The sequence below is a fragment of the Gopherus flavomarginatus genome, chromosome 21 (assembly GCF_025201925.1).
Source record: "Gopherus flavomarginatus isolate rGopFla2 chromosome 21, rGopFla2.mat.asm, whole genome shotgun sequence".
Taxonomy (NCBI): domain Eukaryota; kingdom Metazoa; phylum Chordata; order Testudines; family Testudinidae; genus Gopherus; species Gopherus flavomarginatus.
The window spans coordinates 6,055,287-6,078,531 of record NC_066637.1 but is presented as its reverse complement, the minus strand read 5'-3'; the positions used below and the strand labels follow the sequence as shown (position 1 = coordinate 6,078,531).

General features: G+C 42.3%; 2 protein-coding genes and 1 long non-coding RNA gene across 14 annotated transcripts in view; 2 read left to right on the top strand and 1 right to left on the bottom strand.

The window, feature by feature from the left end:
- The window catches only part of PRKCZ (protein kinase C zeta), a 143,792-nt gene extending 138,127 nt beyond the window's left edge, over window positions 1-5,665 (top strand). For all 9 annotated transcript variants that reach the window (XM_050931633.1, XM_050931632.1, XM_050931636.1 and 6 more), the window contains one exon: window positions 2,875-5,665. In XM_050931633.1, the coding sequence (XP_050787590.1) occupies window positions 2,875-2,962 (88 nt within the window). In that variant the 3' untranslated portion in view covers window positions 2,963-5,665. The remainder of the gene's footprint in view (window positions 1-2,874) is intronic.
- Window positions 5,666-6,599: 934 nt separating this feature from the next.
- Window positions 6,600-15,433, bottom strand: FAAP20 (FA core complex associated protein 20). 4 transcript variants are annotated; one of them, XR_007770794.1, is made up of 5 exons: window positions 15,286-15,433; window positions 12,602-12,749; window positions 10,678-11,330; window positions 10,121-10,278; window positions 6,600-7,262 (listed from the first exon to the last, which is right to left on the bottom strand). XR_007770794.1 is itself a non-coding variant. In XM_050931659.1 (4 exons), exons 1-4 carry the CDS (start codon window positions 15,387-15,389, stop codon window positions 7,190-7,192), a joined length of 978 nt encoding a protein of 325 aa, XP_050787616.1. In that variant the 5' UTR covers window positions 15,390-15,428; the 3' UTR covers window positions 6,600-7,189. The 4 variants fall into 4 exon arrangements, 2 of the variants coding, with proteins under 2 accessions (XP_050787616.1, XP_050787617.1); XR_007770795.1 differs by lacking the exon at window positions 6,600-7,262 and adding an exon at window positions 7,271-8,034; XM_050931659.1 differs by lacking the exon at window positions 10,121-10,278 and having other exon boundaries at window positions 15,286-15,428.
- On the top strand, window positions 12,658-14,721 carry LOC127038767 (uncharacterized). Its single transcript, XR_007770797.1, has 2 exons — window positions 12,658-12,751; window positions 14,461-14,721. It is a non-coding gene; the product is annotated as an uncharacterized LOC127038767 (long non-coding RNA).
- Window positions 15,434-23,245: the final 7,812 nt, after the last annotated feature.

The following is a 23,245-nucleotide window of genomic DNA, read 5'->3' as shown; positions in this document are numbered from 1 at the left end:
GACTAGGAATTTCTGGGCCAGTTTTACTGAGAGAGCAGGCAAGTCAGCTGTGGCTTTCCAGCCCCAAAGTTTGCTTTCAGATGAGCTTGCTTACACATGCACCTTTTCGGTAGCTGGGTTTCTTTTCCTTTCCCTTATTAAAGTGGAAATACTACGCTGTGAAGTGATTTCTTCTGAATGGTTCCTGCCTGTGATCTTCCTGACTAGGCCTGTTCCCTTGAGGAGGTCTAGTTTAAGTAGAAGTGCAAGGTTTTGAAGTCTTAACTTGCAGTTTCATCTGAACCTTTACACATTCTAATTCCGGAAGGTACTTAAGCAAAAGCTGCTGAAGTCATTGGGACTACTCCTGTGCATAAAGTTAAGCCAGTGATGAAGTATCTTCCAGAGGTAGGGCCACAGTCAGTAAACTCTGACCAAACCTGTTGTTCAGTGCTGACATACTCATTACTCTCTTTCCAGACAAACAGCAAGGCAAGATGCCTTCACTGTCTCACTCCCTACTCACCATGAAATGGCCTCTCAGCCTAGAGCCATGCTGGACTCGGTAGTAACCTAAACTTAAGTGGGCTGCCTCCCTCTCTTGCAGCTTCCTAGCCTAAACTAGCAGTTCCCGGCATGGAAAGCAGGAGACAATCAGTACTCATTGCATTTCTTCTGTAGCAGAGTGCTCACTAGTGACCTAGGGAACAACCTTGATATTATCCAGTCCTCAAGTGACATCCATAGGGAGATTAGCTAATTTTCTGAGGGGTAAAGACTGTACTATAACTACATTCAGAGGAGGAATATGTAGACTGTGTTCGGGACCAGCTTGGTCACAAACAATACAGCAAATGACAAATAAATGGATGTAGGATTGAAATATTTTCATTTTTTTCTGTTTTTATGTGTCTCTTAATTCAAACAATGTCATAATAAATAATGGTCTGAGGCTTCTTTTCTGTTTCATGAACTGAAAAACATGCCTGTTTCTAAACACTTTTAAAGTTTGTATTTCTTTAATTTAAACTCTCTAAACCAGTGATTCTCAAGCTCTTTATCATTGTGGGCTGCATATGTGGCCCATAATGTGTTACCTGGGCTGCAGTCTGAGAACCAGCCAAACCCGCCCCCCACCCCCATGCCCTTACAAACCTCTATGCACAAGGGCAGGGCAGCCGGGACCCTTGGGCTCCAGACCTTGCCAAGCTGGGCGGCCTTTAGCACACAGCTGGGCTGCAGGTTCAGAACTACTGCTGTAAACTGACAGCCAGACATCTTTGTGCTGAAATTAGCAAACTGCCTCCAAACAACAGTTCACCTCTTTTTCCTTTCCAATCTGTTTTTCTTCCCCATCTGTCTACTCCTATACTAATTCTTTGGCTCCAGATGCATAAGACATGACAACAGTTTATTAGGTTATTTTAATGAGAAATACAGACTCTCTGCATTAGAGGATTACAAATTAGCTTGCAAACAGGTTTGGGTTTTTTTATGGAGGGTGTAGGAAAGAAACTTGCAAAATGAATTGTATGCATCCTAATTTTTTTTAATAGTCAGAAAGGGTTTTACAGAATTAAAGAAAGTGGCAATTTCAAAAAATTCTGTTAGGCTCTGGAGAAATATAATTCCAGTTGACATTTGACAAGCTGTAGGACACAATCCACCCTTCTATCGCTTTATGATGATTTACACAGGAAATTCCCAGTCAAGATAACGGTGCTCATGTATAAACTCGTGCAGAGTGCTGCAGGAACCAGACCCTTTTTTTCAAACAGGTTTTAGCAGATTAAAGTTTGAGAGAAAGGCAGTAATGGTTTCTGCTCTACTACGAAGGCCTTGTCCACACAGCAACTTTTAACAGCGTGTGTATATAGTTAGGGGCGGTGGGGATGACTGTAAATGATGGTTTGTGTCTGCGCAGGACATGGATAGAAGTTAGTAGCTGTGACAGCTAACAGCAGACTAGGCTGGCACCTGGCTGTCTTCTCCTGTAATAGATTAAGTGCACTGGGGATGGTTTGCTGAAGAAAGTACTCCTGACTAGTTCTTCTCACTGTCAGGTCTTTGCCTTTGCTGCTGGCGCTCTGTGTGCGTGACCTTCAGTCACACTGTGCTTCTGCTGAAGCACTACAGGACAGTCGCTAAGTTTTGCTCAGAATGCATAAATAAAACCAGTTAGGTATCATGGTACATGTGGAGTCAAACAATCGTATGGCAATAAAGCTGCTGTGCGAATGAAAACTGAACCATGTTGGGGATTGGTCCTGCTTTGAGCAGGGGATTGGACTAGATGACCTCCTGAGGTCCCTCCAAACCTGATAGTCTATGATTCATGTTACTTGTGAGCAGTTAAGCTGTAACCAACTGGCTGTAAAATGACAGTTGAAGACCTAACATGTCCTTGGCAAGTCAGTTTTCAATGTGCATGTTTCTAAAACCTTCCATTGGCTCTCCCTTGTGCACAACATTCAGTGTACATTTGTTTTCCTCAGATGTATGTCTCAACTCATAGCATCCTCTCCTACATCTCAGAGCTTATCATGTTACTTTCCCCTAGCCATCACCACTGCCAGCCTCTATGCCTTGTGCGTTTTTCTCTGTGTAAATTGCTGTTCCATCCCAGTTTTCCAAACTACCAACCTCTCATTAATAAAAGCAATACTGCTTGAGATTTTGGAATGAAAGATTTATGAACAGTATCTGTGTATTCAAAGCTTGTTGTTCATTTATTCTAATTCTTATTATTGGTTCTGCATCACTAGTAGTTAGCATTTTTATAGAACTTGTACGTTATAATACTGTACAAAGAGGAATCTCTTGAACAAAATGATTAGCAACACAATCGAGAGTTCCAAGTAGTAACCTAAAGAAATATTTCTCTTTATTTTTCAGAGATGTAATAAAAAGAATAGATCAGTCGGAATTTGAAGGATTTGAATACATTAGCCCATTGTTGCTGTCAACAGAGGAAACAGTATGAAGGAATGACATCTCCATTGTGGACAAATAATGTGAACGAACTTTAAATTTATCCTTAACTACAGTATATGCATGCAAGGCTGGGGAACTGTAAGGTTTTGGATGGAGACCAATGATGATAAATATTGCTGCTGAAAATCAAAGACGAGAATATGATTTTGGTGGGTGTCTTCCTCTAAATATTGGTTTTTAAAAGTTTTGGGCACTGACACAACTGGCTTCGTTAATGAAGGAATTTGCATTTGTGCCTGTCTCGTGAAGGATCAAAGTGTTCGTTGCATCCTCTGGAAAAGAGAGATTCTGAACAACTTTGAAAGCTACATACTTTCCACAAACACTTGATGCAATGAGCTATGAAGAATATTAGAGTGTAACATCCTGAAGAATAAAACATTAGTGGTGTTGAAGCTTATTTTTTATGCCTTTTTCACAAGTGGTACCTGTCTAAACGTCTCAGATACGATATGTAAAAGGAGTTGTGTTTTATTAGCAATCAAAACATAAATTTGGGTACAGGTTTTAAGTGCCTAAATGGATAAACTGCATTGAAGACTTATTACATATTTTCAACATTCTTAACCCTGGTAAGTTATGCTTGTTAACGTTAAATAAGGAACATATAAATAAAAGCTGCAGCCTAATACTGAGGTACATCTTTATAGAGGAGCAGAGTGACTCAGCAATACCAATTCCAAATTAGAACTCCCCTGTATCAAATCAAAAATCTGGATTGTTTAAACCTCCAAATTTTAGTTTTAAAAAAAACCCTAAATTTGCACAGAGTAGATTTCTGAAAATACGTAAGCAGTGCCTACAATGATGTCTTGTGTTGTGTATTAGATTTTTGAAAAGTATTTTTATCAATAATACAATATTCAGAAATAGAACAGAAGTGTAATGGAATGTAGCCTTAAAGTTTAAATAGCAAATCTAGATTATCCATAAACATGCTACATTTTCCTGATAAAGCACACCTCCTACTAATCAACTGTCTGCTTAGAAATACTCAGTGTATATTACTAATTCATTGTTCTACATAGGAGAACGAGATGCTTTGATGAAAATGGCTTGCTTCAAAGCAGTAACTTTTTCAGTGGAGGGAAAAATGAATATGTGATAATTTGGGTAAGGTTATAGATGTCCAGTTCCTTCTCTTGAAAACTGGAAAAAAGGGGATGTTATATCACAAAGGTTAAGAATTTGTTGTCAGCTGCGGAAAAACTCATGTCACTATATTTAATGACTAAGTGTGCACTGCAATCTAAAAGCTTTCAGATGCTTGTAAAGATTTATCTGTCTCATTGCAGATGACAACAATAGAGGCAGTACTTTGTGCTAGGTTTTTGTTTAACTACATTGTGTGGCTTGTGGTTCTGGGGGAAAATTGATGTGAGAATTTAAAAAAACCAAGAAACCCTGTGCCATGACATCTCACCTAATTTGGTGTAAAATGCAGGATAAATTGCAACATTTTCTTTACATTGACATATAGGTTTCTCAGGGTACAGCATTGCATTAGGTGCTGAACATGACATCTTTCGGATTCACATCCAAGTCATGAGGTGCTAGGATGAGACTGCCAAAACATTGTGTTTAAATTTTTCAGTTAACCATTGGTTAACAAACTACATTTTGTGTCCCCTCATTGGCCACAATTATGCAAACCTCTGGTAATTCAGTTTTATTAATCCCATCCAGATTTGAGTTTTAGGTTTCTTTTTGTTGGATTGTAGCTTTTTATATCAAGCAAGATGTGTTTTAACCAGCACTAAATTATTTAATCAGAATAAAGTACTTGCCTCAAATGCCTGGAGTTTCGATAATTTGGTATCTAGTAAAGGAGTTATTTACTTTTTAAATGTAATATGAACTTTTTTGTTTTAATTCCCCCTTTTCTCCCTCCTTGGCGACTTAGTGTACCTTGAACATTTTCTGTGTATCAGTATTTAATCAATGCCCTTGGTTTTACAACTGACCATTACTTAAAACAGTGACTATGGCAGTTCTTGCATGGAGATATGACAAAGCTGCCCTTGGATGGATCGGGCAAGGGGCTTAGAAGTGGAAACATGGAGGTTTTTTATTTCTATGAGACATTGGAACATTTTGTTTGGGGGGAGGGGGAAGAAAGGGACAAAGACACATTTGCTCAACAAACATTAAAAAATCCTTGATTTATTTACAATTCAAGGCATTTACAATGTTTCTGTGTTGCCAAATAGTTTGCTGGGTATAAGTTTGGTTGCTCACGTGCAAGTGTATGAATAATGTTCTGTTCATGATGAAGGGGGAAATTTTTTATATAAAGTACTTGTTTTATAAATTAAAGAAAATGAAGGATGTAATTAAATGTGTGGTTTGAAAAAAAAATCCTAATATATTACAAATGGATCTGGTTCTGATATAGTTGTCTTATTTGAAATAGTACATGAAAACTCTAGCTAATTTAATGATTGTAAAACAGTAAATATGTTCTTGTAGTTTTGTATAATTAATTAGTTAACATCTTTGCTGGCCAGTTTTAATTGTGCAGAAGATGGTACACTAATCCATAACAGCTAAGATCATTTATATTCTTGCACATCTATTAAAGACTTTAATGAAAAAGCCAATAGACTTATTATTTATCACCACACTGATAGATTTTTTTTTAACTGAGAGCCTTATGGTTATTGTAAATTAAAATATTCACCAAGGTTTATATTTTGATACTGTATTGTGTTTTTATTCTGTATTTTTGGACCATAACCAATGCGTAAATCACTGAGTCTGGTCCAACAGTTTTCCTGTGGCAGAAAATTTGTTTGTTCAAATATTGAACTTTTACTTCAGTGTTAATATGAGGCGCATTCTTTCACAGCAGAATGTTAGCCAAGCAAGGTCAAAATAACGGAAAGAAAATGCAGACTAGTCATTTTTGTTTTTTATTCATAACCTTATGAGAAGAAATGAGTTCAGGGATTGTGAATCCAAATATCATGTAATGCATGAGTGAATTACCCTGTTTGGTGAAAACAGGTGTCTGTCCCATGAGAAAAAGAAGCACCTATTGTATATCAGTGTCTTTCCCTCCCTCCCCACAAACTGTTAATAAGCTATTACTGAATGTAATGATCTGCGATCAGTAATGAAATTTTTAAATTTACAACATGTAACCAGCTGGAAATTCATGACAAGTCGTGTATAATTTTAAAGCACAAAATCTGATCTTAAAAATGAAAGAGCATAAAAATCAGTGTGACTTGCTGAACAAAGCAGCTGTGCTTCTTTACATTTTCACAAAAGTATAAGCAATTTTCCACTTGTCTGGGGGGCAGCAACAAGTACATTTGAGCCTTGTTCTATTAGCATAATTACATTAAACCATTCTACATTTTGATGCTATGAGAACATCTAGCTATGCATTTATCGGGCATAATTTATAAGAGGCTTGCTATCTTAGTTATTTTAAATGAGAGGTTATAATGAAGCAGACCGTGACTTATGGGGGAGAGACTCAGGGTGCAGTGATACGAATCCAAGAATGTCATCTGTATGAAAGGTGCGGTTTTCCTTCTCTAATCTGGGATATACGGTACCATCATATATATACATACATACACACACACACTCATACAGAGGACAATACAGAACAGTGCAAAATTCCAACTAGATTTTTATTTAAACTTTTTTCAAATAAAGCATGAACTGAAATTTAAAAGCCTAAACTGATATTGGGTACTACAGCACTTTTTTGAAGTATCAGGCAATTTACTTTCCAAAGAGTTAACCATTTAGAAACTGATACAAAGCCTGTTGAAGTTACTGGATTCAATGACATTTGGATTAGGCAAATTAACAGTCTACAAGAAAATTTCTTGCATCAACCTCTTCCTGCTATACCTTTCAAAAGCATAACAAATTAAATGTGGCAAAAGAGAACAGATACTGTACTTCAAGAAGCCATAATAGTACTTTCTTCATATGTATTCGGTGGGGCTCCACAGCATCCAGAAGTATGCCCACACAGTTCTCTTTGCTGGATCAGGGATACAGTGGCTACACAGAGCGGTTCAGAGGAAATGAGTAGAGCCTGATGGTATTTCTGACCTTTCTTGGTTTCTGTTTTTCAATTATACAAGTTAAATACACACATTCTATCGGAACACATTTTCTTGATATATTTTCCTTTTTTTTGTAGAGATTCATATCTTAGCATCTGACTTCTTCGGTCTTCATTCTTGTTCTTTTACCAAATCACATCATCTGCACTTTCAGACAAACATTTAGCAAGATGGCTGTCAATGTCCAACTGTGACAATCTGCAAATTGAGAGAAGTCTTTCATTTTATCAGAACTACTGATCAAATCTGCTCCTTTCATTTACTCACACTTCCCCCAAACTTGATTTTTCATTTTCTAGAAATCTGCAAAAATACTATTTAATTTGCAAGAGTCAGGTCATTCTTATGTTCTACAGAATGGAAAACAGAGTTGGAGATGAAATTAAAACATGGTTGTAATATTATATTTTGAATAAAAACAAATTTCACTCTGAACCTGTTTCCAAAATAATAACTTAAATTTAGAAGTACATTTAATATGGGAACTGCATAGAGACTTACTTACAGAATTTCCAGTTAACTAGACCAGCAGTTCTCAAACTGTGGGTCACAACCCTGTTTTAATGAGGTCACCAGGACTGTCTTAGACTTGCTGGGGCCCGGGCCCAGGCCCAAAGCAGATGCCTGTGCCCCACTGCCCAGGGCTTCGAAGCCTTCAGGCTTTAACCCTGGGCAGCAGGGCTCAGGTTACAGCCCTTGGCCTGGGGCTGAAGCCCTTGGGCTTCAGCTTTGGCCCCTCTGCCCAGGTTGGTGGGGCTCAGGCTTTGGCCCCCCTGCCTGGAGCGGTGAGGCTTGGGCCGGATCAGGCTTCGGTCCCCACTCCTGGGGTTGTGTGGTAATTTTTGTTGTCAGAAGGAGTCATGTACCATGAAGTCTGAGAACCCCTGAACTAGATCAATAACAAAATGAGTAATGTGAGGAATATTCTGAAACCTTTGAGAGAGGTTTCTGGGTATGCTCATTCTTTCACCTGGAGAGAAAAAAGTAAAATGAATTCTCTGTACAGCACCCTTTATAGCCCTTGGTTAAAAAAGAAATCTACTCCAAAGCAATACAACCCAAACCACCCGTGGAAAGGTAGGTGTGACGCTATAGAAGAGTCTTTTCTCTCAGCCAGGTCACTTGGCAAAACTGAGACATTTTTATTGGTTGCACTGAAGTAATCCTTTCATTTGTCTCCTTGTACAGTCTCCAGGAGGGAGAACAAAGCTGCAGGAATATTATGCTGCATGGCCTATGGCCAAAAGAGGCTATTCAGAACACCTACAAGCATGTTACTAACAAATGTTACTTTTCAGCAGCTGGTGAGGGGACAGCATGAATGCTGGTTAAGTGGTCTGGTCTGGTCTCATATGGTATGAATAGGCTCCTTTAGTTCATTTCTTATAGCAGGTGTCTGGTTTGGAAAATATTTTTTTAATTAATTGAGTTCCTGTGAAAAGCCAACTCAACAATAAGGGAGGCTGAAGTCATGTTTAACCACCAAACATGGAAAAGGCAAAGGCAGTGACAGCTTCCCCTACACAACCCTCACCTGGAAAGGCTATTTCTAAACGTGAAAGGGTAGTTTGTCATCCATGCATATTGAGTCTTTGGGCCTGTTTTTTGTGATTTGAACCTCACCTGCTCACAAGGACACGAACTATGGCCCACCAAACAGCTGACAAATAATTACATTGTCACTTATGACTCACTCAATTTAGATCAGTGACCTCAGAAGTGGACACTCATCTTTTACAGATTAAAAGCTAGCCAGCCTACCAGAAAAATAAAATTAAAAGATGAGGCCCAGTGTGTAACAGACAGGTACAGTCTCAAAGTACATAACATATGCTACGCTGTAACTCAATGTTCAGGCCAAACTGGTTACTAATTATGTCCTATACTATTTTTGTTTAGGTCACAAAGGTTACCCCTGGGAGTTTTTATTCAGGGTAAAACCTCCCCATGGAGCTGCAATAAGAGTGCAGTATCAACTATTAAGAGATTTCCAAATTCAAACAATCATTTAACCACCATTGAGTGGAACTCGGAACGCATCAGGATAAGATTACTGTAATTCCCTATCCCAAGTCCATGTGTTAGCGTTACTCTGTGCTTCTAAATAGCTGCAAGCATACTTAGCCTTAAGAACGAAAGGCAAAATGTAAATGTCCACAAGCCACATATTTGTGAGATCAGCAAAATTATTTCTAAACAAACCAGTAACTTTCACATTCTGCATTTTCTATAAAAGGATATTCCAAAAGAAGGAGTTCCACAAATTTAAGCCCCGACCTACTCGCCAAAACAGCCGCTTCAATTAATCTGAGAAGAAAAATCTCTTCCACTTCTACCAACAGCCAGCATTCAGATAACTGGCAGGTTTCTCATTCTGAAAGTGTAATGATTCTTCTATGGTTTTGTCCACTCAGGGATATTTACCAGTATAACTCCCCCTGTGAACGTTCTTATGCACCAAACAGTGGAAACTGAAAAAAGGCCACTGTTGTTCTAAATGTGTCCACCTAGGGAGTTTGTGGTATAATTATACTGATAAATTTCCCAGTATAGACAAACTCCATTATCACTGCATGATCCATTACTCAAACTTAATGAGTGTGTATTAGCTGTGAAAGATCTGTTAAAACAAGGTTGTCACCTGGAGCTGTTCTGAACCGTACTTTTGTATTTCAAACAAAGTCAGGCAATACTTTATTAAGAATTTTTCTCGGAGTTCTGTGGCGTTTTTTCCAATTTTTTAAAAATTTTTGTTAGAGGTGCTGGATTAATAACAAAGACTGATGTGCTTTCTTGGATTCTAATCGTCTTAGGCTATGTCTACACTATGGGGACTCTAGCAGCATGGGTACTGTAATGTAGGTAGGCTGGCATAACCCCTTGTGTAGACACAGCCTTCAGCAGTGGAAAATGGTTTTCACTGTAGGAACACTACTTCCCTGAGCAACGGTAGAAAGGTAAATGGAAGCATTCTTCCATGAACCTAACTGCGTCTACAACGGAGGCTAGGTTCACATAGGTTTTTTACATCCCCAGAGTGCTGTAGTTATACTGACCTAAGTTTTAAGTGCCAAATAGGCCTTAGAGGTGCTGGGCACTCAACTCCTGAGACAATCAGCAGAACAAGGACATGATGGAAAACACCAGTGCAAGTTTCTCTCTGCCACAAGTGTGTACAAACCTCAGAGGGAACACAGATAGGTATCAGAGGAATCTGAAAGGGTATGAAAACTAGGCTTTAGCAAGCAAGGGCACCACTTTTGGATGACTGAAATATGCTGATCTAAAGATATATCTACTTCACCAAAAAACTGTGTGCCAATATGGAATATACAAAGTCAAAGTAGGGCTCAAATTTAACTTTCTTTTTAGAGCAGTAAAATATAGAAAACGTGGACTTTATTCCTCCTTTGTTTTGGATTTAAAATAAATTGTCCAAGCACTGAATAACACTTAAAGTGGTACTTTAACAGCACAACCTTTGTCCCAATTTGCACAACTTTGTTTATAGGAAGGTCCCAACCAAAGTGCCATGTTTGTGTTTCTAGACTGTAAAAAAAAAATATATATATATATATATACACATACACAAGTAATAAAATGAAAGACTTACGTTCCAGTAAACTGGATTAGACACATCGGACAACTGTCAAGAGTTAAAGTTCCTGCTCTCTGATCCTCAACCTTTTCCTCAAGACCTTCCATTCTGGGGATGTCAACAGGAGATTTTATTTCTACAGATGTAGATCTGGTCTCACCTAATAAAACATTATGTTGGGGCATTAGTGCATCTGACTGTTGTCCTCTGCTTTCATTTTCTTTTCTGCTTTTCTCTTCACTCAGCACAGTCCTTTTACAGAGCTGTTGAAGGCAAAAATCTTTTGCAAGACTTTGGGTAGATGCTGGTACAATATGCAGTGTGGAATCCGTACACTGATTACGTTCATACCTTTCAGTCCTTCCTTTTTCTTTCAGTTTTGAAGAACTTTTCCTGCTGTGTTTCATTCTTATGATCTCACCTGGATCATCATTAATTGCAAGGGATATTTTCTCAACTACAGGAGCAATATTTAGCTGGTTTTGGTCTGCCTGGTCCTCTCTTTCCATTAGATGCTCAGTTTGACTTTTTGATATGTGACAGCAGCTTGGATTCTTTCTATTAAGAGCTTTTTCTTTGTAGAAAGATGGGAGAGGTATCCATTGAAAATCTTTCATTCCAACCTTAAAGACTTCTGGTTTTGGTGGGTTCTTCTCGTTTTCAGAATTCTATAAAACAGCAAAATTTTATCTCCTTCAAAACAATTGCAATTTCTTCCACAAGTAAAAACAAGTCTAGACACAGCACTTACAAGTGAAGCCAATGCTGTACTAGGAGAACTGTCTAAATTGGAATGAATAGGGCTCTTCCATATCTAATCTCTGTTAAGCGTCTACTTCCATTTATATATAGAAAGGGAAGCCCTACTTACTGTGTAAACATTAAGATGACTGAACACAATGAGGATAAGTCTTCCTTTAGTAATTTGCAAAGAACTTGAAAGTAGTCAAAAGAGGATGATGAAAAAAATTAAAGACTGAAGGGTGCCCTGTTTGTTTGCTCTTCCTACATATGTTCATTCAGAGGAAATTCATACTTCAAGAGGTCTGCATATTATTATTGTGGTTGTACCTAGGGCCCCGATCAGAAATCACAGCCCTATTGTGCTAGGCACTCTTAACAACACATCCTCTTATTGCTGCATATTTAGTTTGCCTTTCCTTGTAAATCCTTCCTTTGTGTGAACCTAGTGCTCATAACAGGTAGTGGACATGGCAACCTTGGAATTCTGAAACTTGCACTTTCCACAGAACTGGCTGGTATAGCACAGGAAGCAATAGTCCCGAAGCAAGATTTCTTCTGCTCTCCTATCATGTTGTGTCAATTCTATCCTGGAAGGTCCTACAGAAAACAAATCTAGGAAAAAAACTAACACCTCAATCTTTTTCAGTTTTTAGCCAGCATGAGTAAGCTTTTCTTTGGAACCAGTTAGTAATCCAGAATTTTAAACAAATGGCTTTCTGTGGAGGGTCTGATTAGGTAAAAGATACAGATACATGGTGGAATGTATCATGACTCAACTTAGTCTGTGGTAACTGATGACATCTAATTCAGATTCTGCCAGTTTATGTGAAGAACAAAGCTCTATTTGTCCTGAGAGAGAATGTCTAACAGAATGCAGGAACTAGGGACATATTGGTTTACTGGTTAAACTTGTAAGCTTGATCCTTATCAGTTTCAGTTAACAATTAAGCTCCCCGGCCAGCCCCCGCATGCCTGGGGGTCCCAGCTACCAGCTGCAGATGCTGGGCGCCAGCAGCAGCAGAGCTCTGGGCGTGGGGCGGACAGTCGGGACCCCAGGCATGCAGCAGGGCTGCACTGCCCCCACACCCCTCGTTCCCTGTTTCATGGTTAACCAATTGAAGATGTTTCTACTAGGAATGTAAACAATGGGTAAAAAAAAGTAACAGTTTAACGTATTGAAATTCAAACACACTACCTGTCCAAAAAATTCTGGTAAACTGGGCACTGTTTCCCAGCTTCTGGGTTTTAGATCTGGATTGACAGCCTTCAGTATCAGCATCCACATATTTTCAGACTCACTTAATCCTTGTTGTTCAAACCAGGAGTATCTGTTGGCCAATGTTCTGTAAAAAAATAAATACATATAACATATTTTTTAGAAAAAATGCACTCCACAGTCCTATTAAAAAAAAATCACTTAGGCAAATTATCCCTAGTAACACACATGCTTCCTAACAAGTCTAGACCCCCAACCTCTGTTGCATAAATTAAGTATCTGCTGTAACAAAGTATTGGACAAAGTCCCAGAGCAATAGTTCTTAATCTTTTCCATTGGAACCCTATGTTACAGTATAGTTTTGAGAGATAAGATACCCCTCTTATCAATAATGATTGACCCTCAGGATGAGATCCCAAAAACTAAACCAAGCATAATGTACTGAACCTCCCTTTCCTCCAACTGAGTTGGATTTTTTACAGCAAACAGACTCCAAGGAGAGGTGTTCAAGACTACATGTTCAGGTTAACATACTTCCTAAAATGTCTCAAATTGCTTTACTAAATCTCATATTTTTTATGTTGCAAGGAGATAAACTTATAGGAAACCAAGAAGACAACTGTTTTGGTTCTTAAAGAAAACAAACAAACAAAAACTCCATCCTTTACGCTACCACTTTTTCAACTTCTAATTTGCAAATGTCTTCAACAAAGCATCTGGCAAACCATCTTAAAACACACATGCTACATATGAGGCATGTCTTGTCAAATGAGGCAAGTCTGCAAATGCAGATTTTACCTCCTATAAATGGGGGAGTGCCAACTGCATGGGGATGAAGGAAAAAGGGATTTTACTGTACTGTGTACCACCATACTCAGTTACCAAGGTAACCTCCATATCATCTAGAGCAAGCTCTTTCTAAAACCCCCAGCAATTAAGCATTAACATCACAGTCACTCTGAACTGTTGCATTTGACAGGTCTGGTTTTTCGGAAACAAGAGAGAGACTAGATTTATGGTTTATTACAACAATCTGTAACCCACTCACACACGGACGCACACACACACACAGCTACTTTCCTCCCCATGCCTGGTGGCTGTTAACAGGTCACTTCAATTTGAATGGTCCTTTGAAATATATGTTAACTACTTATGTTAACCAAGAAATACTCAGTTCATTTCCCAGACCTGAAGAAAAGCTGTGTAGGCTTGAAAGCTTTGTTCTCTCCAGCAAAAGCTGGTCCAATAAAAGATAGTACCTCATTCACATTGTCTTTCTAATATCCTGGGACCACCACACCTACAACACTGCATACAGGCTATCCTCAAGACAATCTAATAAAGATATTCTTATCAGATGTAGCCTTTAATTCTTTAGCATTTACTTAAGTGTAATGCTCAATAGGTGAGCATTTTCTGCTGTGTCCTGAAAAATATTTGGTTTTCTTAGCAAAGGGCTTGTATATTGGACTGTATAAAAATGTGTTTAGAGGTCTGCCCTTCTCACTATTAACAACCAGAGGTAGGAATCTCACCACCTATATATTTGCTGGTCCAGCCCAAGCTACCAGCTAAAAAAACTGCACGTAACTAAAAACTTTTCAGGAACTGAACTTGAATCATTTCAGTATCTACCAAAACCTCTACAGTGGGTGAACTTGTAAGCTGCAAATTCACACAAGTTCTCTGAGGTAGGACTCAATGTCCTATAGGCAGAAGAAATGCAGTGGCAAATAGATCACCAATCAATATGGGATTTCACCACAAACAATAGAACTGGTAGAAAGTGTGAGTCGGGGAAGTGATGCATGATTGCATGGAATGGAAAATACTACCAGTTTCATCAGTTTCCATAATACTGCGTGAGGCTGTCTCCATGCTGCTATATGACACTGAAGAGCTCTGTGTCGTTCCCAAGCTTGTCTCTTTCACTAACACAAGTTGGTCAAATAAAAGATAATCCCTCATTTGAAACCACTGGTATCTATTTAGAAATGGTATTTGACACGACTGGTATCCTTTCAGAGAACAGTATTTAAGTATTTTTGCCAGGAAGCTGTTTAAAAGCACAAAAGCAAATAAAAAAGCACCGCTATAAACATGGTGTATAAAGCAGCCTCCATAAACTTTGCTTTTAAAAAAACCATAATATTAGGCCCTGACTTCCTCCTCCTTTCTGACGCGTGTCCCAGGGCGCCAGTCCGGTCTGGCAGAGACAGGAGATGCCGCTTTCGCGCGCCCTCAGCCGGGGGCAGATCCAGTCTCCTCAGAGCCCCGCTCTGGGCAGGGCTGTTGAACCCACTCCCTCTACCTGGCCGAGCGCCGAACCGCCTCTGACAACCCCGCTCCCCGCCGCTGCCCTGACGGAAGGCGGGAAACAGCCTCTGTTTTCAGCGGGCCCCGGTCTCCAGCACCAGCCGAGGCGGAGCAAACACGGAACGTTAGAAACGCGGCCAGGCCCAGGGCTGTCCGGCCCAGCGCCCTCGGGACTCCCGTGACCCGGCAGCCAGCGGACAAGCCCGGGCCCCGGCTTTGTACCACGCACCCGGCGGGAGGGAGAACGGGTTCCCCGTGTGCTGCCCCGCCTCTCCCCGGCGGCCCACCCAGAGCCCGCCCCCTCCATCCTGGGGCCTTGGCTCAGTCCCTGCTCGGCCAGGACTCACTGGCGCCGCGCGGGGGGCTCCCGACCCGGGCTGGGCTCCCGGCTGCGGCCCGGTGGCGCCTTCCTGGGCTTGAGGCGCAGTTTGCCGCCTCCCTCCTCAGACATGGCCCGGGCGAGGGGCCTGCTCCGCGCCGCGCAGCGCCGACCTCTCCTGTGGGACCCGCCCGGATCCGCCTCGCGGGGCGGGGCTCGGCTCTCGCGGGGAGAGCTCGGGTCTGCGCTGCGGGGAGCGGGGAGAGCTGGTCTGCCCGGTGTGCGGGGCTGGGGCAGAGATGCGCCTGCCGGGGGGGCTGCAGGGATGGGGGAGCTCGGGTCTGCTGGGGGGGGGCTGCAGGGATGGGGGAGCTCGGGTCTGCCGGGGGGGCTGCAGGGATGGGAGATCTCAGGTCTGCCGGGGGGGGGGCTGCAGGGATGGGGGAGCTCAGGTCTCCCTGGGGGGCTGCAGGGATGGGGGGGCTGTGGAGGGGGAAGAGCTCAGGTCTGCCTGGGGGGGGGGGGGCTGCAGGGATGGGGGATCTCGGGTCTCCCTGGGGGGGCTGCAGGGATGGGGGATCTCGGGTCTGCCTGGGGGGGGGGCTGTGAAGGGGGAAGAGCTCAGGTCTGCCTGGGGGGGCTGCAGGGATGGGGGAGCTCAGGTCTGCCAGGGAGGGCTGTGAAGGGGGAAGAGCTCAGGTCTGACCGGGGGGGGGGGGGCTGCAGGGATGGGGGAGCTCAGGTCTGCTAGGGGGGGCTGTGAAGGGGGAAGAGCTCAGGTCTGACCGGGGGGGGGGGGCTGCAGGGATGGGGGAGCTCAGGTCTGCCAGGGGGGGCTGTGAAGGGGGAAGAGCTCAGGTTTGCCTGGGTTGGGTGTTGGCTTTGTAATGGGGCAGGCACTGTGATCCTCCCGGTGCAGTGGGGCTGAGGCTCCACTGTGGGGAGGGGGTTGCAGTAGCCCAAACTCGGTGTGGCTAGGAGGGGACAGCAGTAGTGCCCAGGGACGCTCAGTACAGAGACCCATCATAGAGGTTGGGATGGGGAGCTTGGACCAAGTTCACAGTTGTAGGTAACATGGCTGTTCTGAGCCCACCAGGACCCCTAGTTGTTGCCCATCTTACTGTCACGCAGGTTTCCCCCAACCCCTCTGGTAAGGGGCATAGGGAATAGGCCAGTTGGGCGATCATCAGACTATGGATGAAGTGCAAGGGGGCCTGCTCTGCTTCTGGGTGCCAATGGCTGCCCTAATAGCTGATCTCATTGGCCATAGGGGTGGTTCCAAGAAACTCACAGAATTGAAGAACAGGCTTCAAACCTGCAAGCAGGAGCGGCACCAGGGCTTTTGGCATCCTAGGTGGGGATCTTTCCGCACTCCCGGTTGTTGGCAATTCTGCTGCGGGGGGGTCCTTCCATGCTCCCGGTCTTCGGGGCACTTTGGTGGCGGGTCTCGGAGTGAGTAAAGGACCCGCCGCAGAATTGCCGCCAAAGACCCAGAGTGCGGAAGGACCCCCCATTGCCGAATTGCCGACCCCCCAAATCCTGGCGGTCGCCTAAATGGAAGCGCCGGCCCTGCCTGCAAGGCACTGAATACTCTCAGTGCTCTTTGAGGGACTGGCAGCATTAACAGAGCTGGCAGGGCCCAGAGCTTCCAGAAGATACTCAACACCTCACAGAGTCAGGCCCTGATTTGAAAAAAAAAAAAAAAATCAGGAGGGCAGAAAACTACAAAATAAAATTTAAAAACAAAAATATCCCTTTTAAAAAAATTCTCTGCTGTAAAGTACTTTCTACAGGGGTCAGTGCAGCAGCTTTAGTAACAATAGGTAACAAACTTGGTGTCTGAGAATTGGCACCTCTGCAGTGGACTACAGAAGTTTCATAAATTCATTTTGTTGCTTAAACAGCATGTGTCTGACACTTTTTAACATGCCTGAATGTAATCCTAGGTGCAGTGCTGTGTACCTGAATTGTGAAAATGCAATATTTGCTAGTTAGGTGGCCCCTTGGGGGTTTTGTTGGGCTCTATTTGGTCAGACTCAGACACTTAGTTAGCTAACAGATTACTTCATAACATTGGGGCATCCAGACTACAGGAGGATGGAATATGTAACCAGAGTTTGCTGCAAATGGACAAGGGAACTAGAACCTCAGATGCATTCATCATTAGTTTATTGATTTTGTGCCCAGGCTGGGGATCTGTTTACCTTGGCAGCCAGCAACTCAGTTGCTAATTCAAATAACAAAGGTAATCATGAGTGCGTATCTGGCCTAGTTCCTCTTTTAAGAGAATAGCAGTGAAGTGAGGCCATTTGTCTTTTCTGGGAAGAACCTTTGTGTATGACGTCAAATGAAGTGGTTCCTAGAGCAGGGGCATAGCTGGCAGATTGATCTGTACAAATACACTGGCTATGCTGCAGCCCTTTCAAAAATAGATACGCTATTAGAAATGCCATAACAGGAGGATCATACAGAGAGATTGAGGGGGAACCACAAGAAGAATTGTACTAGAACATAAAAGTTGTCCACTTTTCGCAATGCCTTCCTATACCCACCTGACCCTGTGAATTGCAGAAGGGAATCAGGTATCTTTATTTTATAGAGTGAATTTACTATTAGTCAATGGTGCCTGACTGCCCTGGGGACTGGAAACCTGTTTCTTCCTGCACTATGAACAGCATTGATGCCAACTCTCTCACTTCACTTTACTTCCACACTGCCCTGTAGGGCTGAGGGGATATTTGTTTCCGTGACCAATTTAGGCCTTAATATCTGTGCTGAGTTTGCCAACCAGATGTTAATTAGTACTAACTGCAGTGTTGTTGGGTTTTTTAGGTATGTCTGCAAGTTACTGGGCTGAGCTCTCCCTCCCCACCACAACTTGTCACATAGGCCACCAAATAGCAATTACAGAACAGCCACCTTCAGTCACTGCATCACTGGGCCAGATTTGAACCAGCAAAATGGTGTTCAGCTCCCACAGTGCTTGATGCACATCAGAAACACCTCAATAGGAATAACCTACAGATGAGAGCACCATATCATATTGCCAGCCACCCAGTCATACTGAGCTACAATTAAAAACAGAGGAAGAATGGTTGAGTGGTGAGGGCACTCACCTGAGACTTGAAAGAGTGGGGTTTGATTCCACAGCTTCATTGTGTGATCTTGGGAAAATCACTTCACTTGGTGTCTCTATTTCAATTCCCCATCTGTACACTGGTGATAAGAAGTGGTTCCCTACCTCACAGTGGTGTTGTGAGGATAAATATACATTAAAGATTATGAGGTGCTCAGATATTACAGCAATGGGGGGCCATTAAATAAGCCATACATGGAAAAATACTAGGACTCTCCATGCCAGAATCTGGCATTTCTTGTGCTTAGTGGTCAGGCTAAATGAACCTTGCCTCCAGACAGAAACAGCCTGAGTTTGTTCTAGAAATACTCTTGGGCACCTAGTAGGCTGACAGTTTCCCTGACCCTTGTATTTGGGTCCAGGGAAATACTGAAAAAGCCTGTTGTCTTAGAATTCACCTGTAGTCTGTGCTGCTGGCATTTGAAAGCTGCTCCCCAGTCAGCTGATATGGCATTCCTGGAAGCCGCCTGTCCTGTCAATGATAAAGGATTAGAAAACATGTCTTATAGTGATAGAGTCAAGGAGCTCAATTTAGTTTAACAAAGAGAAGGTTAAGGGTTGACTTGATTACAGTCTATAAATACTTACATGGGAAATGAAATATTTATTAATGGGCTCTTCAATCTAATGGAGGAAGGTATAACACAATCCAATGGCTGGAAATTGAAGCTAGGCCAATGCAGATTGGAAATAAGGTTTACATTTTTAACAGAGTAACCTTCTGAACAATTTACCAAGGATTGTGACTTATTCTCCATCCCTGACTATTTTGAAATCAAGATTTGATGTTCTAGGAGTTATTTTGGAGGGATTCTATGGCTTGTTATACAACAGGTCAGGCTGGACGATCACAGTGATTCCTTCTGGCCTTAGGTGCATTCTGACTCAGCAGAGCCAGAACCAGGTGGGCTGATGACAAAGACAAATAATTTTATAATCGATGTAGGGAGGAAGATAGCAATGGGGATAGAAGAGGTGGATGAGGTGAAATAGACCTGGGACAGCAAGGAAAAGGAGAAAGGGAGCTGGGGGTGGGGGGGAATTACTGCAGTGCAATGGCTCATAAAAGAAGGGAGCATAAAAAAGAATCGGGAAATGTTTCACTGCAACACATGCCAACTGTAAAATCAATGTAGAAAGTGTTTTCTTTTATCCATTTATTTTTTAGCTTTGGCAACTGTGCTGAGCATTCGAATTAGTACTACCAGTGTTCTCCACGTGGCGGCAGCAAAGAAACATCTCCTGCTTTAGAAAACCAAAAGCTCTCCTTTTCAATAGGAGTGAGTGGCAGCACCAGCCCTGGTAGCTTTATGTGCAACTGTGCTAATGTCTGTGTATGTGTATGCATGCATGGGCATATTTGTGGTAATGTCTGAGATTGTATGGTAGTGTCTCTGTATGACCATGTCTGCTTGTGTTAATGTCTCTGTGTTTCTCTTTGTGTTGCTCTGGACAATCCTCTCTCAAAAAGTTGATATTTTTGTAATGTTATAAAATGTCCCCATTGCTAGATATGAATTGGCAGAAACAATAAATCAGCAGCTATTCTTAATTTTCTTGTTAAATGTGTATCTTAATATAATACTGTTTTTGTCATAAATTATATACTATAACATTTGCAGTAGGTATAATGTAGCTGAGGATAAGTGAAGGGGAAAATCAAACTTACAGCATGTCAAGGGTTCAAAAATGAAGCACTCATTAAAGGAAACCCAAAGAATCAGGATAAATTGTTTTAGTGCTAACTTTAAAATCAAAGTAAAAAGCATTAATTGCTGCTGCAGTCCTACCCTAGCATTTTCTGACATTTTGGGGAATTAAACTGTATAAATTCGGTATTTCAATTTTCTTGCATTTAATATTTATCAGATGTACTGTTCCTAGAGTAACACTTCAATCCGCCTTACATCTGTAGTGAAGCTTTACACTCTTGGCCTGTTTGTTTCCATGAGTACTCGCAGATTTGATTCTACCCTTTAGAGAACTCCATCCCCATTTGTCTCCTACACGCATTCTACATGTTTGAATCTGCCTTTCTCTGGAATTAGTTCAATCTAAACTTAACTTCTCTCACTTGCAGGAGCCAGATACAAGGGCTCTACTCCAAATTGTTTTTGTGATACAGGCATCTATCCACCAGGACCTGCACAGAGAAATCTCACATTATTTCACACACACCCTAGATGACCTGTTGTCATGATTTTTGTTCCATGAAGAGGAAGTATGATCTACTGGTTAGCGCAAAGAACTGACCAGCAGGACAGGTTCTAGTCTCGGTGCTTCCACCTTGGACAAGGTTACTTCTGTGCCTTAGTTCTTCCAGCTGTACAAGAGGGATAATAATCCTCATGCAACTTGCCTGGGCGGTAAGGCATACTTAACTGTGATAAGGTGATGCTTTGAAATCCTCACATGAAAGGTGCTCTAGAAATGCAAAGAATTATCATTAGCACCATCCTCAATTGGATTTGAGCCAGTGACCGAGAGTTTGGAAGCTAGAATATATTTCCATATAGCTGAGGGAATGCTTGTCAATGGACTGCCATTTATCTACTCCCTGGAGATACTCATCAGGCTGCACATGCTTAATCTTGATTTCCATAGTTCCTGATTCCTGACATAAATTAGGCCTCAGTTTTAACTTTTGCTCCCATGAAGTGAGGTTGGGGGCAGAGGAAGGGACTACTATAACAAATTCTAAGGCTCCAACAAATTTCCACAAATATTAAAGCCTATAAATCGCCAGCCAAACAAACCAAGTGATCTTTTCATGGGGTGAGGGAGAGAGGAGGATGTGAAACGCAGGTGCCAGCATTTGCTGGGGAAGAACTGGTACATTATCAACTAATCCGCCTTCTGCTATTTCTGATTTCCTCCCCAACAGCTGCAGCATTAAATGAGAGCTCCTGCATTTGGGAAGAATTAGAAAGCTTGAAGTAATGGACAGGGTCTCTGTTGGAGACACAACGTCTCACAGACAGGAGGGGGGTTGTGCTTCCAATGTAGAACCTGGAGCATTAGGCATTTTACTGCCTGGAAAAATTGTTATGTTTCAGCTGTTCTTCTAGAATTATCAATGAAGAAAAGACACTGTCATTTGTGCTAGGATTCCCACTGATGCCGATATATGTACATGGTATGCTTTTTGCATAGCCTATTGTTGATATTGTGAGGGTGACAGAAATGTAGGTTTATTGCAAAACTTTTTTAGGTAAGGACATATGCTAATAGTTGAGGCTAGAAGCTTAGATACTGTAAAATCTATAATGATGGTTGTTATATGAGAGAGAGAACTGAAGTCTTTGAGACTGAGCTATGATTTATCAAGAAACTGATTTGCAGTTCATTTAGAAAAAATATATTGGTGAATTTTAGTGTGTATGAAAAGTTATTCAACACCAATCAAGGCTCAGAGTCCCATTGTGCTAGGTGTTGTACTGACAAGTGCCACAAAAACACCCCTCAAGACTGAAGTTCTGTCTTTGCTGCCAGAAGAGTTACAGAACCGGCGGCATCAGGGTAAGCCTCCCCTGCCAAAGTGCCTGAAGCATGATCTGGAGGGACTACATCTAGTGCTGGAGAGTCACAATGGTCCATGGGGCTGGTGGAATGGGAGAGAATGTCATTTTGCATCAGTAAGGGCACAGCACAATTCAGAGCCATTAAGTTATCAAAGCTGGACAAATCTGCCTCTAGCAAAGTCAGGTGAAGGAAGTTGATGTGGAATCTCATTTTTGAGAAACGCAAGCCCATTGCTGTTTCCTGATTAAGAATTATTATAAGATCAATGTAGGCATTTTTGCTGACCTGCCCTAGTGTTAGGGGTAGAGTCCCATGTCTTCAGTGAAGCATCAGTTAGTTTGGACCCTGCTTGCGCTGGTGACTGACTAGAACCAAAGTTGGTCTTCAGAGCCCAGTGCGAGGTTCGTTTTTTTCAGCCCAGTCTTTTCTTTTGTGATGGAGCTACTAAGCAGGAGATTACAACGCCCCTCATCCCCCTTCCCACTGCCCTTCCCTTTTCCCTGGCCAGTTAAGGAGAAGGATCCTGAACAAAAAATGGCCAGGCTCTGTGGGAAGCGGCAGCCACATGGTGAGCCAGGAGCTGCAGAGAGGAACTCCTAGGAACTGTGGACAGAGCCATGTGTGGGACATGGTATGAATGTTGGAGGTTACAGTTGAGTACAGGTCTGAGGGGGGTACTATGAGGAAGCCGCAGCAGGGCCCCAGTGAGAGAGACATTGTGACAAGTGATCCTGGCCTGGAAAGCTCCTGTTTTCTTGAATAGAAACTGGACTTGAGAAGGCACCCCAGGCAATAGGTCTCAAGAGCCCCCGTCTCTCAGGTGGCCTGCCCTCAAGGTCCCAAACAAGGACTACTGTTGATCGCTTTGAACTACAACTGTTTAAGCCTCTGTATCTAGAGTATCTGGTGTTTTTTCCCTTTCCTAGTGCCCTAGTAAAATACCCTTTCACTTAACCATGTCTCTGAGTGGTATGGGGAACCCACAGGAACGAGTGCCTACAAGGCCTAGCTGCTGAAGCACCAACAGTGCTTGCCTCCAAATTGTGGCACACCTGACATGCAACTGGTAGGTGAACTCCAGCAGTGAGCAGCCAGCACTTTGTTGGTGCTTAAGACTGCCTAATCCCTTTCTTCTATGCTCTTCTGATTGATTGTCTGTTTCTGAGGTATCCAGATGCCTCAGGGATGACATATTTGGCTATTCTGCTCCTCACTCCCCTTCTGTGCTTGTTCTGCTCACGCCATATGACACATCCATCCATCCATCCACCAGTAATGGTGCCATGGAGGGAGTGGTGTCCATTGAGCATCTGGAGGGAATCTTATCACA